Consider the following 19,339-nt stretch of genomic DNA (forward strand, 5'->3'; position numbering starts at 1 on the left):
AAAATCCCTTAGATCAGTTTCATCACTATACAGACTAGTTTTGGAGAATAGATTTCCAAAGCTACCTTCATACACAATGGGGTGGGATAGGGAGTTGGACTCAAATACTTCACATAAGGATTGGCTTGATAGATTTAAAAGACTAACGCGGTCTGCACATTCCTCAGGGGCGAAAGAAACCAATATAAAAATATGTATGAGGTGGTATTTAACACCGGCAAGACTCAAACATATATATAAAACAAATTCAGGCACCTGTTGGAGAGGTTGTGCGCAGGTGGGGCATATGAAACATATTTGGTGGGACTGCACACCCATTAAGAACTTTTGGGTGGAAATTTTTAACAATGTCAACCAGGTACTACACACACAATTGAACCCAAATGTGGAGGTCACTTTGCTTCAACACACACCTCAAATAACATGTAAAATCCGTAGGCAGTTATTCCAAATTATGATAAATACAGCAAAACAGATGATCCCCAGATACTGGAAGTCCTCCAAAATCCCTGGTATAAATGAATGGAAAAGATTAGTCAACAAAGATTTGATGTTGGAAAGGTTTCATTACTTGCAAGTGGGTAATTTGGACTTCTTTGAAGATATGCTCTTCTTATGGGAGTCTTTCCAATATGGGCACAACTGAGAATAACCCCCTATTTAGACACAATTAAGGGTATAAATGGAATTTAGTTTTCGGTCAGGGCATACTGGGTTCATTTATTATTATTTATTTATTTATTTATTTTTTATTTACTGTTGTTATATTTCCTTACTTTCCTGTATTTTTGCTAAAAACTGTTTGTATCTTATTTTATTGCGCACAGTTGAGGCGTATAAAGCTTGCAATGTTATAAAAGGTCAATTGTTAATAAGCGCAGTCCTATATCTTAGAAACACAGGCACCCTATACTGTATGCATTTCTAGAAACTTTCATTAAGTGGGACAGCCAAGGACTTAAGCTCAGATGAAAAGAGACAATTGCACATGGACTGCATTCTGACCTGCTGAAGGCCTTTGCAACTTCCGGTTACAGGCGTATAAGCGCCACAACTGTCCTTAAAGAAATACTGTAGTAACGCTGTTTTTTTTTTTTTTTTTTTTTCTTTTGGATTTTGTTTTACACTCTGTTGATGTGAAAATTTAATAAAAATTGAATATATAAAAAATAAAGAATATCTCCTTCACCACACGGTCAGGAATGCGGAAATGGGGAACGGAATGGAACCATGCCCGAACACAAGGGGAACTGAACAGTCCAAAAAAGCGTGCCCAGCCAAAAGGCTGGGTCACTTCCAAAGGCCTCAAAGTTCCAAAAACGAGCCCATAAACATCACACATAAGCAGGTTGAATCACATAACAAACATGATTATAAACCCCCCTGTTCAATAACCCCCCTCAGGAGATATTAACCCTCGATTCCAAAATACTAACTGAGACCCTTATGTCATATAGTTAGACCGGCAAAAGTGTGGTAGCCTCTCGGGAAAACATTCACATTACAGTACATTGACGATAAAGTAAAGTGAAACGATCTTACCGGAATCTACGCCGTGGAACAGGAACACGGCCTTTCAAGTGTGACGAATAGTGGCATCGCCTCCGCCATGGACTTGAGAGAAGAAAGCAAGCAGCGTTCAACAACGCTGATTGCTTGAGGAGCTGTTAATATGAGTCGGGATGGTTTCGCAGAAAGACTCTCCCTGCATCTCCGGAATCTAACTTTCATCCAAGCCCTCACTGAGAGACTGACAGGACTACTTAAAACTCCTGTCCCATGCTGAAGAGTACTACCCTCCATAAGAGACGAAAAACTAAAATTAAAAATTCTAACACGTCTCTGACAACCTCCTGGGACGAAAAGGCAAAGAATGACTGGGGGATGAGGGGAGTGGGAGGAGTATTTAAGCCTTTGGCTGGGGTGTCTTTGCCTCCTCCTGGTGGCCAGGTTCTTAATTCCCAAAAGTAATGAATGCAGCTGTGGACTCTACATTTAAGAAGAAAAGAGCAAATGGAAAGTTGCTTAAATTTGCATGCTCTATCTGAACCATAACAGTTTAATTTTGGCTTAACTGTCTCTTTAACACATTTGAAATAAAGCTTTTAGATTTAAAGGGACATTATAAACTGTATTTTTCTTTGCATAAATGTTTTGTAGATGATCCATTTAAATAGCCCATACATGTTTTTTTTATGTATAGTTTTTCTTAATTATAAATAACATTGCTTTCATTTTCAGACTCCTAACCAAGCCCCAAAGTTTTAGGAGAATACTGACGTATACCTACTCCAGCTTGCTTTTGTTTGCGTAAAGGGTCTTTTCCTATGCAAAGGAAGGGGGAGGGAGGAGTGTCTTATTTCCCACTTGCAGTGGGTGTTCCAGCTACCTTTTTAACAGAGCTAAACTAGGAGCTTCTAAGTAAGTTTTAAACTGAGTTTTTATATCAGTATCTGTGCATACTATTCTTTATGGTATTGTCTATTACATGCAGTTATATGAAAATTGGTGTATACTGTCCTTTTAAAATAAAAATTTGAATATTCATTTAAGCAAATTAAAAATCTAAACAGTTTATTATAAGCATGTGATTATTAAGCAGCAGACAAAGGATAGGAAAGTTTAACTCACTCAGCCAGCTCATAACGGAACCTCCAATTCCGGTGGTTGTCAGTTGTTAAAAATTCTTGCAGCTGGTAGAGGTACTCTCGCCTGATGTCTGTATGGAGCAACTGTAAGGAAAAGCACAGAGATGTGTGTCTATCTAGAAAACGGACTACAGTGTTACAACTATTAATGGTAATTGGTATGTTTTTAATTCTCAAAAGCAAATTTAGAAGTTAAAACAGAACTCATTTAGATTAAACTACCATAAAAGAATTAGCAGCATATTTGTAGTTAAAACCATTATTCATTTTTAAATTACTGAAAAGTTAAGGCTTAAATTTATAAAACTGATAAAAAGAAGGGGTAAACAGTATAAGGCCACATTAAAGGGATATGAAATAAAAATATAAATTATGCACACCTGATCATTTAATTTCCATCGTGGGGAGAAGAGTTCACGGCTTCATTCATTACTTGTGGGAATTAAGAACCTGGCCACCAGGAGGAGGCAAAGACAACCCAGCCAAAGGCTTAAATACCTCCCCCACTTCCCTCATCCTCCACTCATTCTGCCGAGGGAACAAGGAACAGTAGGAGAAATATCAGGGTATGAATGGTGCCAGAAGAATAATATTAATTTTAGGTCCACCCATCGGAACAACGGGCAGGAGCCATGAACTCTCCTCCCCACGATGGAAATGAAATTATCAGGTAAGCATAATTTATATTTTCCATCTAAAAGGGAGGAGAGTCCACGGCTTCATTTATTACTTGTCGGAACAAATACTCAAACTCTAGAGGACACTAAATGAAAAAAATGGGAGGGCAAGAAGGCAGACCCTAATCTTAGGGTACCACAGCCAAAAACTGCTTCCACCGAAGCAAAACGTCAAATTTGTAAAATTTTGTAAAGGTATGTAAGGAGGACCAGGTAGCTGCCTTACAAATCTGCTCCGTAGAGGCCTTATTCTTGAAGGCCTAAGAAGAAGCCACAGCTCTAGTAGAATGAGCCGTGATCCTCTGAGGAGGCTTATGTCCCACTGTCTCTTAGGCCAAGCGAATCATGCTCCTCAACCAAAAGGACAAAGAAGTTGAAGAGGCCTTCTGCCCCTTACGCTTCCCTGAATACAGCAAAAAACAGAATTTATGTTTACCTGATAAATTACTTTCTCCAACGGTGTGTCCGGTCCACGGCGTCATCCTTACTTGTGGGATATTCTCTTCCCCAACAGGAAATGGCAAAGAGCCCAGCAAAGCTGGTCACATGATCCCTCCTAGGCTCCGCCTACCCCAGTCATTCGACCGACGTTAAGGAGGAATATTTGCATAGGAGAAACCATATGATACCGTGGTGACTGTAGTTAAAGAAAATAAATTATCAGACCTGATTAAAAAACCAGGGCGGGCCGTGGACCGGACACACCGTTGGAGAAAGTAATTTATCAGGTAAACATAAATTCTGTTTTCTCCAACATAGGTGTGTCCGGTCCACGGCGTCATCCTTACTTGTGGGAACCAATACCAAAGCTTTAGGACACGGATGAAGGGAGGGAGCAAATCAGGTCACCTAAATGGAAGGCACCACGGTTTGCAAAACCTTTCTCCCAAAAATAGCCTCAGAAGAAGCAAAAGTATCAAACTTGTAAAATTTGGTAAAAGTGTGCAGTGAAGACCAAGTCGCTGCCCTACATATCTGATCAACAGAAGCCTCGTTCTTGAAGGCCCATGTGGAAGCCACAGCCCTAGTGGAATGAGCTGTGATTCTTTCGGGAGGCTGCCGTCCGGCAGTCTCGTAAGCCAATCTGATGATGCTTTTAATCCAAAAAGAGAGAGAGGTAGAAGTTGCTTTTTGACCTCTCCTTTTACCGGAATAAACAACAAACAAGGAAGATGTTTGTCTAAAATCCTTTGTAGCATCTAAATAGAATTTTAGAGCGCGAACAACATCCAAATTGTGCAACAAACGTTCCTTCTTCGAAACTGGTTTCGGACACAGAGAAGGTACGATAATCTCCTGGTTAATGTTTTTGTTAGAAACAACTTTTGGAAGAAAACCAGGTTTAGTACGTAAAACCACCTTATCTGCATGGAACACCAGATAAGGAGGAGAACACTGCAGAGCAGATAATTCTGAAACTCTTCTAGCAGAAGAAATTGCAACCAAAAACAAAACTTTCCAAGATAATAACTTAATATCAACGGAATGTAAGGGTTCAAACGGAACCCCCTGAAGAACTGAAAGAACTAAGTTGAGACTCCAAGGAGGAGTCAAAGGTTTGTAAACAGGCTTGATTCTAACCAGAGCCTGAACAAAGGCTTGAACATCTGGCACAGCTGCCAGCTTTTTGTGAAGTAACACAGACAAGGCAGAAATCTGTCCCTTCAGGGAACTTGCAGATAATCCTTTTTCCAATCCTTCTTGAAGGAAGGATAGAATCTTAGGAATCTTAACCTTGTCCCAAGGGAATCCTTTAGATTCACACCAACAGATATATTTTTTCCAAATTTTGTGGTAAATCTTTCTAGTTACAGGCTTTCTGGCCTGAACAAGAGTATCGATAACAGAATCTGAGAACCCTCGCTTCGATAAGATCAAGCGTTCAATCTCCAGGCAGTCAGCTGGAGTGAGACCAGGTTCGGATGTTCGAACGGACCTTGAACAAGAAGGTCTCGTCTCAAAGGTAGCTTCCATGGTGGAGCCGATGACATATTCACCAGATCTGCATACCAAGTCCTGCGTGGCCACGCAGGAGCTATCAAGATCACCGACGCCCTTTCCTGATTGATCCTGGCTACCAGCCTGGGGATGAGAGGAAACGGCGGGAATACATAAGCTAGTTTGAAGGTCCAAGGCGCTACTAGTGCATCCACTAGAGCCGCCTTGGGATCCCTGGATCTGGACCCGTAGCAAGGAACTTTGAAGTTCTGACGAGAGGCCATCAGATCCATGTCTGGAATGCCCCACAGTTGAGTGACTTGGGCAAAGATTTCCGGATGGAGTTCCCACTCCCCCGGATGCAATGTCCGACGACTCAGAAAATCCGCTTCCCAATTTTCCACTCCTGGGATGTGGATAGCAGACAGGTGGCAGGAGTGAGACTCCGCCCATAGAATGATTTTGGTCACTTCTTCCATCGCCAGGGAACTCCTTGTTCCCCCCTGATGGTTGATGTACGCAACAGTTGTCATGTTGTCTGATTGAAACCGTATGAACTTGGCCCTCGCTAGCTGAGGCCAAGCCTTGAGAGCATTGAATATCGCTCTCAGTTCCAGAATATTTATCGGTAGAAGAGATTCTTCCCGAGACCAAAGACCCTGAGCTTTCAGGGATCCCCAGACCGCGCCCCAGCCCATCAGACTGGCGTCGGTCGTGACAATGACCCACTCTGGTCTGCGGAAGGTCATCCCTTGTGACAGGTTGTCCAGGGACAGCCACCAACGGAGTGAGTCTCTGGTCCTCTGATTTACTTGTATCCTCGGAGACAAGTTTGTATAGTCCCCATTCCACTGACTGAGCATGCACAGTTGTAATGGTCTTAGATGAATGCGCGCAAAAGGAACTATGTCCATTGCCGCTACCATCAAGCCTATCACTTCCATGCACTGCGCTATGGAAGGAAGAGGAACGGAATGAAGTATCCGACAAGAGTCTAGAAGTTTTGTTTTTCTGGCCTCTGTCAGAAAAATCCTCATTTCTAAAGAGTCTATTATTGTTCCCAAGAAGGGAACCCTTGTTGACGGAGATAGAGAACTCTTTTCCACGTTCACTTTCCATCCGTGAGATCTGAGAAAGGCCAGGACGATGTCCGTGTGAGCCTTTGCTTGAGGAAGGGACGACGCTTGAATCAGAATGTCGTCCAAGTAAGGTACTACAGCAATGCCCCTTGGTCTTAGCACAGCTAGAAGGGACCCTAGTACCTTTGTGAAAATCCTTGGAGCAGTGGCTAATCCGAAAGGAAGCGCCACGAACTGGTAATGCTTGTCCAGGAATGCGAACCTTAGGAACCGATGATGTTCCTTGTGGATAGGAATATGTAGATACGCATCCTTTAAATCCACCGTGGTCATGAATTGACCTTCCTGGATGGAAGGAAGAATTGTTCGAATGGTTTCCATTTTGAACGATGGAACCTTGAGAAACTTGTTTAAGATCTTGAGATCTAAGATTGGTCTGAACGTTCCCTCTTTTTTGGGAACTATGAACAGATTGGAGTAGAACCCCATCCCTTGTTCTCCTAATGGAACAGGATGAATCACTCCCATTTTTAACAGGTCTTCTACACAACGTAAGAATGCCTGTCTTTTTATGTGGTCTGAAGACAACTGAGACCTGTGGAACCTCCCCCTTGGGGGAAGCCCCTTGAATTCCAGAAGATAACCTTGGGAGACTATTTCTAGCGCCCAAGGATCCAGAACATCTCTTGCCCAAGCCTGAGCGAAGAGAGAGAGTCTGCCCCCCACCAGATCCGGTCCCGGATCGGGGGCCAACATTTCATGCTGTCTTGGTAGCAATGGCAGGTTTTTTGGCCTGCTTTCCCTTGTTCCAGCCTTGCATTGGTCTCCAAGCTGGCTTGGCTTGAGAAGTATTACCCTCTTGCTTAGAGGACGTAGCACTTTGGGCTGGTCCGTTTCCACGAAAGGGACGAAAATTAGGTTTATTTCTGGCCTTGAAAGGCCGATCCTGAGGAAGGGCGTGGCCCTTACCCCCAGTGATATCAGAGATAATTTCTTTCAAGTCAGGGCCAAACAGCGTTTTCCCCTTGAAAGGAATGTTAAGTAGCTTGTTCTTGGAAGACGCATCAGCTGACCAAGATTTCAACCAAAGCGCTCTGCGCGCCACAATAGCAAACCCAGAATTCTTAGCCGCTAACCTAGCCAATTGCAAAGTGGCGTCTAGGGTGAAAGAATTAGCCAATTTGAGAGCATTGATTCTGTCCATAATCTCCTCATAAGGAGGAGAATCACTATCGACCGCCTTTACCAGCTCATCGAACCAGAAACACGCGGCTGTAGCGACAGGGACAATGCATGAAATTGGTTGTAGAAGGTAACCCTGCTGAACAAACATCTTTTTAAGTAAACCTTCTAATTTTTTATCCATAGGATCTTTGAAAGCACAACTATCTTCTATGGGTATAGTGGTGCGTTTGTTTAAAGTGGAAACCGCTCCCTCGACCTTGGGGACTGTCTGCCATAAGTCCTTTCTGGGGTCGACCATGGGAAACAATTTTTTAAATATGGGGGGAGGGACGAAAGGAATACCGGGCCTTTCCCATTCTTTATTTACAATGTCCGCCACCCGCTTGGGTATAGGAAAAAGCTTCTGGGAGCCCCGGGACCTCTAGGAACTTGTCCATTTTACATAGTTTCTCTGGGATGACCAACTTGTCACAATCATCCAGAGTGGATAATACCTCCTTAAGCAGAATGCGGAGATGTTCCAACTTAAATTTAAACGTAATCACATCAGGTTCAGCTTGTTGAGAAATGTTCCCTGAATCAGTAATTTCTCCCTCAGACAAAACCTCCCTGGCCCCATCAGACTGGTTTAGGGGCCCTTCAGAACCATTATTATCAGCGTCGTCATGCTCTTCAGTATCTAAAACAGAGCAGTCGCGCTTACGCTGATAAGTGTGCATTTTGGCTAAAATGTTTTTGACAGAATTATCCATTACAGCCGTTAATTGTTGCATAGTAAGGAGTATTGGCGCGCTAGATGTACTAGGGGCCTCCTGAGTGGGCAAGACTCGTGTAGACGAAGGAGGGAATGATGCAGTACCATGCTTACTCCCCTCACTTGAGGAATCATCTTGGGCATCATTGTCATTGTCACATAAATCACATTTAATTAAATGAGAAGGAACTCTGGCTTCCCCACATTCAGAACACAGTCTATCTGGTAGTTCAGACATGTTAAACAGGCATAGACTTGATAACAAAGTACAAAAAACGTTTTAAAATAAAACCGTTACTGTCACTTTAAATTTTAAACTGAACACACTTTATTACTGCAATTGCGAAAAAATATGAAGGAATTGTTCAAAATTCACCAAAATTTCACCACAGTGTCTTAAAGCCTTAAAAGTATTGCACACCAAATTTGGAAGCTTTAACCCTTAAAATAACGGAACCGGAGCCGTTTTTAACTTTAACCCCTTTACAGTCCCTGGTATCTGCTTTGCTGAGACCCAACCAAGCCCAAAGGGGAATACGATACCAAATGACGCCTTCAGAAAGTCTTTTCTATGTATCAGAGCTCCTCACACATGCGACTGCATGTCATGCCTCTCAAAAACAAGTGCGCAACACCGGCGCGAAAATGAGGCTCTGCCTATGATTTGGGAAAGCCCCTAAAGAATAAGGTGTCTAAAACAGTGCCTGCCGATATAATCTTATCAAAATACCCAGATTAAATGATTCCTCAAGGCTAAATATGTGTTAATAATGAATCGATTTAGCCCAGAAAAAGTCTACAGTCTTAATAAGCCCTTGTGAAGCCCTTATTTACTATCTTAATAAACATGGCTTACCGGATCCCATAGGGAAAATGACAGCTTCCAGCATTACATCGTCTTGTTAGAATGTGTCATACCTCAACCAGCAAGAGACTGCTCACTGTTCCCCCAACTGAAGTTAATTCCTCTCAACAGTCCTGTGTGGAACAGCCATGGATTTTAGTAACGGTTGCTAAAATCATTTTCCTCATACAAACAGAAATCTTCATCTCTTTTCTGTTTCTGAGTAAATAGTACATACCAGCACTATTTTAAAATAAACTCTTGATTGAATAATAAAAACTACAGTTAAACACTAAAAAACTCTAAGCCATCTCCGTGGAGATGTTGCCTGTACAACGGCAAAGAGAATGACTGGGGTAGGCGGAGCCTAGGAGGGATCATGTGACCAGCTTTGCTGGGCTCTTTGCCATTTCCTGTTGGGGAAGAGAATATCCCACAAGTAAGGATGACGCCGTGGACCGGACACACCTATGTTGGAGAAAAAGAGATGTAGACTGTCTGAAATCCTTCGTAGCTTGAAGATAAAACATCAAAGCACAAACCACATCCAAATTATGAAGTAACCTGTCCTTAGGCGAAAAAAGGGTTAGGACACAAAGAAGGAACAACTATTTCCTGAGTGATGTTACGGGTAGACACAACCTTGGGAGCGCAGAACAGCCTTAGCATGAAAAACCAGATAAGGAGGCTCATATTGCAAGGCCGCCAACTCAGATACTCTGCGTGCCGATGCAATAGCCAACAAAAACAGAACCTTCCAAGAAAGTAACTTAATGTCAAGAGAGTGCATAGGTTCAAACGGAACCCTCTGCAACACATTCAGAACCAAGTTCAAACTGCAGGGAGGAGGGGACTGTCTGAAAACCAGCCTGATTCTAGACAGAGCCTGGACAAAAGACTGGATATCAGGAAGCTCAGCGAGCCTCTTGTGCAACAAAACAGATAAAGACGAAATCTGCACCTTCAAGGAACTGGCGGCAAGCCCCTTCTCCAGTCCTTCTGGAGAAAGGACAGAATCCTGGATACCTTAACCTTGTGCCAAGGATATCCATGCTTCTCACACCAGGACAAGTAAGTCCTTAACACCTTATGATAGATGCGACGAGTGACCGGCTTCCAAGCCTGAACGAGTGTATCAATCACTCTCTCAGAAAACCCTCTCTTGGCCAAGACTAAGCGTACAATCTCCACGCAGTCAGCCTCAGAGAATCCAGATTTTGATGTTGAAAGGGACCCTGTACCAACAGATCCCTGCGACAGGGTAACCTCCATGGAGGAGATGATGACATCCCCACCAGATCGGCAAACCATGTCCTCTGCGGCCATGACGGAGCAATCAGAATAGCCGAAGCTTGCTCCTGCTTGATGCGGGCCACTAATCAAGGTAGAAGTGGCAACAGTGGAAAAACCTAACTAGGTTGAACCCCCAAGGAACCACTAAGGCGTCTGTCAGCTCTGCCTGTGGATCCCTGGATCGTGACCCGTATCTTGGTAGCTTGCAATGGAGTCTGGACCCCATGAGATCTTTCTCCTGCATCCCCCATCGGAGGCAAACTTCTGCAAACACCTCGGGATGGAGAGAACATTCCCCCGGATGGAAGGATTGCCTGCTTAGAAAATCCGCTTCCTAGTTGTCCACACCCGGAATGTGGATTGCTGAGAGCGAGCAGCCGTGGGACTCTGCCCATTCCAATATTCGAAAAAAACCTCCCTCATTGCTAGGGAGCTTCTCATCCCCCCCCCCCCCAGAGGTTGATGTAAGCCGCCGAGTTAATGTTGTCTGTCTAGAACCTGATGAAGTTGAATGACCCCAGGAGAGGCCATGCCTTCAGAGCATTGAAGATCACTCGAAGTTCCAGAATATTGATCGGAAGGAGAGACTCTTCTCTAGACCACCTTCCTTGTGCCATCCTGGAACCCCAAACAGCATCCCACCCTGCTAGACTCGCGTCCGTGGTCACAATCTCCCAGGACGATCTCAGGAAGGAAGTCCCCTGGGACAGTTGTTGCGTACGGATCCACCAAGAAAGGGAATCCCTCGTCCAAACATCCAGAGAAATTTATTGAGATAGATCTGAATGATCGCCGTTCCACTGTCTCAGCATGCACAGCTGAAGAGGTCTGAGACGGAACCTGGAGAATGGAATGACATTGATGCTGGACACCATGAGCCCGATCACCTCCATACTCTGAGCCACCGATGGACTGGAGGAGGACTGAAGGGCAAGACAGGTGGATGCAATCTTCCTGCGTCGCTGATCTGTGAGAAATATCTTCATTGATATAGAATCTATTGTCGTTCCCAGGACCTCCACCCTGTTGCTGGGAATCAGGGAGCTCTTTCCTGAGTTTATCTTCCAACCGTGAGATTGGAGTAACGAAAGAAGGGCCTGGAGTGATCCTCTGCGAGACTGAACGACGGTGCCTGGACTAGGATGTCGTCCAGATAGGGCACCACAGCAATGCCTCTGGATCTGGCCACTGCAAGTAGCGCCCCCAGAACCTTCGTAAAGACTCTCTGGGCCATCCCCAGACCAAAGGGAAGGGCCGCAAACTGGAAATGTTGGTCCAGAAATGCAAATCTCAGGAACCTGAAGTGATCCCTATGGATCGGCACATAAAGGTAGGCATCCTTCAAGTCTATTTTCGTCATGAACTGGCCCTCTTGAACTAGGGTCAGAAATGATCTGATCGTTTCCATTTTGAATGATGGAACAGACAGAAACTTGTTTAAACATTTTAAGTCTAGAATCGGGCGAAACGTGCCCTCCTTCTTTGGGACCACGAAAGGTTTGAATAGTACCCTAGACCCCTCTCTGCTGGGGGTACTGGTACAATAACTCAGAGAGAAGATAGATCCCTCACACAGTCTAGAAAGGCTTCTCTTTTTTCTGGTCTGGAAGACAGATTTGACAGGAGAAATCTGCCCCTGGGCGGATGAGATCTGAACCTTATCCTGTATGCCTGGATAGAACAACAAGAACATAAGGGGTCTGAACATCCTGCAACCAGGCTTCTGAGAAGAGAGATAATCTGCCCCCTACTTGGTCTGGAGACCGGTCAGGGGGCGCCTCTTCATGCCAACTTTGTTTTGGCGGGCTTCTTGTTCTGCTTGGACTTGTTCCAAGACTGAGCTGGTTTCCAAGTACCCGTGGACTGATCCGCTTTTACGGCGTTGGACCTTGTCTGCACGAAAGGGACGAAAAGTAGATCCTTTAGGCTTAACCTTTTTATCCTGCGGTAGGGAAGCGCCCTTGCCTCCCGTAACCGTGGATATGATCGAGTCCAATCCTGGACAGAACAGGATCTCTCCCTGAAAGGGAATGGACAGAAGTCTGGACTTAGAGGTCATGTCCGCAGACTACAATTTTAGCCACAGAGCCCTGCGGGCTAATACGGAAAAAACCTGACACCTTTGCGTTCAGTCGAATAATTTGCATATTGGCATCACAAATAAAAGAATTAGCGAGCCTCAAGGCCTTAATTCTCTCCTGTATCTCGTCGAGGGGAGTTCTCCCTCTCGACCATGTCAGACAGATTTGCACCAATATGTTGCAGCTCCGGCAACCGCAGCTACCGCCACTGCCGGCTGAAAAACAAACCTTGTGTGTTGGAACATCTTTCTTAACATGTTCTCCAACATGGGCCCTTTAAATGATGAACTATTCTCAAGAGGAATCGTCGTCTGCTTCGCGAGCGTAGAGATAACACCAGCCACCTTAGGGACAGTCCCCCATAGCTCGAGCTGAGAGTCTGGGACGGGGAACAGCTTTCCCCCATTGTCTCTCCCATGCATTCTTAATAATGTTAGCCATTTTAAAAGGAACTTGGAAGGTCTGAGGTACCACCCTGTCTGAATACACTTTATTAAGCTTAGGAATCGAAGGTTCCTCTGGTAGTTTCGGTTCTGGAACCTCTAGGGTAGCAAGCACCTGCTTCAGCAAGAAGCGCAAATTTTACATCCTAAACATAAAGTCAGACTCCTCTGCAGTGGGAGCTTTAGATGACATGAACTCCAACCCAGAAGGAACATCCTTCGAAGCGTCGGAGTCGCCCTCGTCAGCAGATAATCTTTCCGAGATATCCATTGGAGTATAAGACCCCTGGGCCAGATCGCCATATTTTACCTTACGCTTGCGCTTTGCAGAACGTGGTAGGACACCTATCACCTTAGAGACCGCCGCAAAATCTGACAGCCAACGGATCTCTCCCGTAGGAGAAATAGACATGCAATGGGGCGCTGCATGTGTACTCGGAGATGTATGTAGGGAGCGCACCTCACAGGACTGGGAGCCCTCAGAGGTGGACGGCTCAGTAGTATTAGACATCCTTTTCTTTTGAGAGGTCGTGACTTTATCAAGGCATGTGGAACATAGTTGAGCAAGCGGATATACCAGAACCTCCTCGCAATAAACACAGGTACTAGACTTAGTTAAAGAGGGCGCACCCTCTAACGCCTCAGATTACTTCATAGCTTGCTGCCTTAGTACGGACTAGTTATAATCTAATAAAAATGGCACCTTTATAACCTCAAATGGCCGGAGCACTCACCACCTCCTATGACCCAGACAACAGAAACTGTTACGTCTCCTGCGCCGTCGGTCAAGCAAGGAAGTCGACAGAAGGAATGCCTCGCAGGACCGCCCCTGCACTAGAGAGAAAACACGCCAAAACTGCAGCGCAAATATTTCCGGAAAAGAAACTAAAGTCCACCCATTGCCAGAGCCACATCTCACACATATAGCAAACAATATTATGCACAACCCCCCCCCCCCCCCGTTCAATAATCCCCCTACCAGGGATATTAAACCTTGGTTCTATACAGATAAAAGGATTCACACTGTGACCCTGTCTTCTGCGTTATTATGTGTATAAAAAAATGAAACGATCTTACCAGAATCTACACCGTGGAACAGGAACACGGCCTCTCAAGTGTGACAGAGTAGTAGCATCGCTCCTGACATGGACTTGAGTGTAGAAAGCAGGCAGCGAAACTCGTCAATGCTGATTGCTTATGGAGCTGTTAATCTGAGTCGGGATGGTTTTGCAGAAAGACTCTCCCTGCATCTCCATACTCTTTCACCCAAGCTCTCACTGAGAGGCTCACAGGGCTACTTAAAACTCCAGTCCCATTCCGAAGAGAACTACCCTCCATAAGAGACTACTAAGAATCTTCCGACACTTCTCTGCCAACCTCCTGTGACGAAAGGCAAAGAATGACTGGGGGATGAGGGAAGTGGGGGAGGTATTTAAGACTTTGGCTGGGGTGTCTTTGCCTCCTCCTTGTGACCAGGTTCTTAATTCCCACAAGAAATTAATGAAGCTGTGGACTCTCCTCCACTTAAGATGGAAAAATGATTTCATGAAACAGATAGAGCATACAATTTTAAATAACTTTTCAATTTATTTCTATTAGCTTTGTTCTCTTGGTATCATTTGCTGCAAAGGTAGGCTCAGGAGCTGGGAGCTAGCTGGTGATTGGGGGTTGCAAATATATACGTTCAGCTAGCCCCCAGTACAGCATCGCTGTTCCTTTAACAAAGGATGCCAAGAGAAAGAAGCAAAATTGATAATAGAAGTAAATTGGAAAGTTGTTTAAAACTGTATGTTCTGTCTGAATCAGGAAAAAAAGATTTTTGTGTTTAATGTCCCTTTAAATGTCATAAAGGTCAGCAAATAACATACAAGAGAACATGAGATGGCGCCTTCATAAAAGGAAGTGTCAAATGCACCACTGCATCCAGTGCCTCTCACTGCCCTATGAATGCATTGCTGTCATGGGTTATGGTTGTATTATATTGTTCCAGTCAACAGCAGATATCGGACTATGCTTTATGAATACAAAGAAAAGCTCTGGAAACAGCAGCTCCTTTGATGCTTTTAAAAGACATCTTAATACTAAAATAAAATACTTATGAAAGTAGCCTTAAAATCTGTTTCTTGACAGTTAATTTACAACATCAAAAGGAGTTTACTTTTTTCCATGAAGCTTAAAAAGTGTCCAATTTATTATACCTTGAGAAAGTCATATAAATGCTTCAAGACACCAATTCGGACTTCATCTAGATCTTTTAGGAAGCCATTGAAAATTGGAACAAGATCAGCTGCTGTTAATTTATCTCCAAGAATGACAGCCAGTTCATGGATTGAAAATGCCAACGTCCGGCGTACCTTCCACTGTAGTAGTAAAGACAAAGAAGCTCATATAAATATAAGTAAATCATATTTAAAGTGGCACTAAAGTCAGTTCTGTATGGATATGTAAATGGTTCTAGCTAATAACCTTTAGCATACTAAGTAAAAACATATGGGGAAAATACATCCACTTGTACCACTTAAAGTGATGGCAAATTGAATAAATCAGCTTTATAGCACTTGAAACACAGTGATATTGGAGCCCAACAGCAAGTAGCAGCACAAGACCCCACTTCCATACTGTATGTGGTACCTCGCCTATTGGCTGCAGCACACATGCTTGTCAAAAGTAGAAAAAAAACTAAGGAAGTGGCAGGAGTCTGGACAGCAACTGAAAATCAACATAAAAAAGTAAGTTTATAATGTTACTTTGTTTTGCTGTATGACTTTATGCTACAGCTTCAAAATGATATAAAGCCAACAAAACAAAATTTATGCTTACCTGATATGGTGAGTCCACGATGTCCTCAATTACTAGTGGGAATATCACTCCTGGCCAGCAGGAGGAGGCAAAAAGCACCACAGCCAAGCTGTTAAAGGGACAGTCAACCCAAATTTTTTCCTAAGCCATTCATATACAGTTGCAGCTGCTTATTATTGCCAACTTTAGGCAATTTTTGTAACATATATAGTTTCCAAGTAATAAGACTTACTTTTTACGGCTCTGCCGTTTTAAAATGTCTGTCTGCCCCCTCCCCTATTTCGTCACCAGCATCATGATCTGGCTGTGATTGCAGTTACTTTTCGTTCGTACACACTCCTGTTTTTGTGCTGTGTGCGCCAGAGTTTTGCGCAGTAAACAGATGTGAGTGCTGTGTGCATCATTGTGATGTATGTTCCTATAACGTACCGAATCTGTGCAGCTGTACACTGTACGTCTGTGTATATGTAATAGGCACATTATATCCCCTATTACCAACCTGCCGTTGGGGGCAGGTTTACCACTGAGTTCCTGGCAGCTGAAGTTTCCTGGCAGAACAAAACACGCCCCATACGGCAGGTTGGTAATAGGGGATATGTGGGATGGTGATGTGTGCAGCTGTGTGAGCAGGCACACGGTGATAGCGATGTGGATCTATATGGTTTGCTGTGATGGCTCGGGGACTGTAAGTTGTGGGCTCCCTGTGTGAGCTCTGGGAAACTCTAATAAATGTATTAACTATAATAAATGTATTAACCCCTATTCCTCAGCTCCTGGAGCCCACCGCAACCTACATTATGTTATTAACCCCTAATCTGCTGCCCCCTACACCTCCGCCACCTACATTATGTTATTAATCCCTATCCCGCCACTCCTAGAGCCCACCGCAACTAAAGTTATTAACCCCTAAACCGCCAGCCCCCATAACGCCATAAACTAAATTAACCCCTAAACCTAACAACCCGCTAACTTTATATTAAATATTAACTCATCCCTATCTTATAATAAATTTAAACTTACCTTTAAAATTACATTAAACTACTAATTAATTTACCCTATTATACTAAAATTACAATAAACTATATTAAATTAATAATTAATCTACCCTAACTTTTATACTAAAATTACATTAAACTACAAATTAAATTAACTATATTATATATTTAAACACCTAAGCCTACTCAAATAATTTAAATCTACACTAAAAAATTACAATGTTACAAAAAACTAACAACTAAATTACAAAAAATAACAAACACTAAAAAAAGAAATGATCAAAGATTTAAACTAATTACACCTAATCTAAGGGCCCTATGAAAATAAAAAAAGCGCCCCCCCCCAAAAAAAAAAAAACCTAACCTACAATAAACTACAAATAGCCCTTAAAAGGGCCTTTTGCAGGGCATTGCCCCAAATAAATCAGCTCTTTTACATGTAAATAAAAATACAAATACCCCCCCCCCCCCCAACAGTTAAACCCACCACCCACACAACCAACCCCCCAAATAAAAACCTAATCTAAAAAAACCTAAGCTCCCCATTGCCCTGAAAAGGGCATTTGGATGGGCACCCAATACACCCTTAAAAAATCCTAACACCAACCCCAGAAGATTCACTTACAGTTTTGAAGATCCGACATCCATCCTCCAAGAAGCCGGCAGAAGTCTTAATCCAAGCGGTCGAAGTCTTCATCCAAGCCCGCAGAAGTCTTCACCCAGACGGCATCTTCTATCTTCATCCATCCGGCGCAGAGCGGCTCCATCTTCAAGACATCCAAAGCGGAGCATCCTCTTCTGACGACGGCTTCTTCGGAATGAAGGTTCCTTTAAATGACGTCATCCAAGATTAGTTTATGGCTAATAAGTTTAGTTTATGGTGATGTGGGGGGCTGGCGGTTTAGGGGTTAATAGGTTTAGTAAGTGGTAGTGATGTGGGAGGCCAGGGGTTTAGGGGTTAATAACTTAATTTAGTTGCGGTGGGGTCCAGGAGCGGAGGGATAGGGGTTAATAACTATAATGTAGGTGGTGGCGATGTTGGGGCGGCAGAATAGGGGTTACTAACTATAATGTAGGTGGCGGCGATGTCGGGGTGGCAGAATAGGGGTTAATAACTATAATGTAGGTGGTGGCGATGTCGGGCGGCAGAATAGGGGTTAATAAGTATAATGTAGGTGGCGGCGGTGTAGGGGGCGGCAGATTAGGGGTTAATAAGTATAATGTAGGTGGCGGCGGTGTAGGGGGCAGCAGATTAGGAGTGTTTAGACTCGGGGTACATGTTAGGTGTAAACTTAAATTTTATTCTACCATCGGAATCAATGGGATATCAGGCAGCAGCGAACAGAATTGATTGATTGAGGCGGATTGAAAACCAGGTACGCTGGGCCGGAAGTGGCGAGCGTATCTGGTAGATTTTTGTTAACTTGCAAAAGTAGTCAGATAGATAACATCTGTAGTGACGTAAGCATCGATCTGTGTCGGACTGAGACCGGCGGATCGCATGTTACGTCACAAATTTCTACTTTTGCCGGTCTGTAGCCTTTGATAAATAAGGCGAATCAAGCTCTCCACAATTACGTTGCGGAATTCCAGTGTATTTGCGGTTGACGGCTTGATAAATAGGCCCATAAGCATTCAATCTCCAAGCAGTCAGATTCAGAGAAACGAGATGTGGATGAAGGAATGGACCCTGAGTTAGAAGATCTTTCCTCAAAGGCAACCTCCAAGGTGAAAGAGACGCCATCTCCACTAGGTCTGCATACCAGATCCTGTGAGGCCATGCACGGGCTATAAGAATCACCAATGCTTTCTCCTGCTTGATAAGAGCAATGACTCATGGAAGGAGTGCAAACGTAGTAAAGAGATATGCAAGATTGAAATCCCAAGGAACTTGAAGAGCATCTATCAGGGCGGCCTGCGGATCCCTCAACTTCGAATCGTACCTTGGAAGCTTGGCGTTCTGCCGAGACACCATCAGATCCAATTCCGGCACCCTCCGTTTGAGGTTTAACCTGGAGAACACTTCTGGATGGAAAGCACACTCCCCTGGATGAAACGTCTGTCTGCTCAGGAAATTCGCTTCCCAGTTGTCCACTCTTGGAATGTGGATGGCAGATAGACAGCAATTGTGAACTTCCCACTGAACAATCCGAGTCATCTCCTTCATGGCTAAGGAACTCTGAGTTCCTCCCTGATGGTTGATGTAAGCTACTGAGGCGATATTGTCCGACTGGAACCTGATAAACCGCGCTAAGGACAACTAAGGTCAAGCCATCAGAGCATTGTAAATAGCTCTCAACTCAAAGATGTTTATGGGGAGAGCCGACTCCTCCCGAGTCCATAGTCCTTGCGCCTTTAACAAATCCCAGACTGCTTTCCAGCCCAGCAGGCTGGCGTCCGTGGTCACAATCAACCAGGAAGGTCTCCGGACGCATGTACCCTGAGACAGATGTTCCTGAGAAAGCCACCACGGAAGGGAGTCTCTTGTTGACTGATCTAGATCTATCATCTGAGAGAGATCCGAATGGTCCCCGTTCCATTTCCTGAGCATGCATAACTGCAGAGCTCTCAAATGGAATCGAGCAAAGGGAATGATGCCCATG

The 19,339-nt window shown here is 44.0% G+C and overlaps 1 protein-coding gene across 1 annotated transcript in view; it reads right to left on the bottom strand.

The window, feature by feature from the left end:
* LOC128651370 (serine/threonine-protein phosphatase 4 regulatory subunit 1) overlaps positions 1-19,339 on the bottom strand; it is a 515,789-nt gene that overhangs the window by 100,105 nt on the left and 396,345 nt on the right. Inside the window, exons 15-16 of the mRNA XM_053704495.1 lie at positions 15,141-15,302; positions 2,632-2,732 (exon numbers count right to left, since the gene is read on the bottom strand). Coding sequence (XP_053560470.1) covers positions 2,632-2,732; positions 15,141-15,302 — 263 coding nt within the window. The remainder of the gene's footprint in view (positions 1-2,631; positions 2,733-15,140; positions 15,303-19,339) is intronic.

Source organism: Bombina bombina, chromosome 1, assembly GCF_027579735.1.
Source record: "Bombina bombina isolate aBomBom1 chromosome 1, aBomBom1.pri, whole genome shotgun sequence".
Lineage (NCBI taxonomy): Eukaryota > Metazoa > Chordata > Amphibia > Anura > Bombinatoridae > Bombina > Bombina bombina.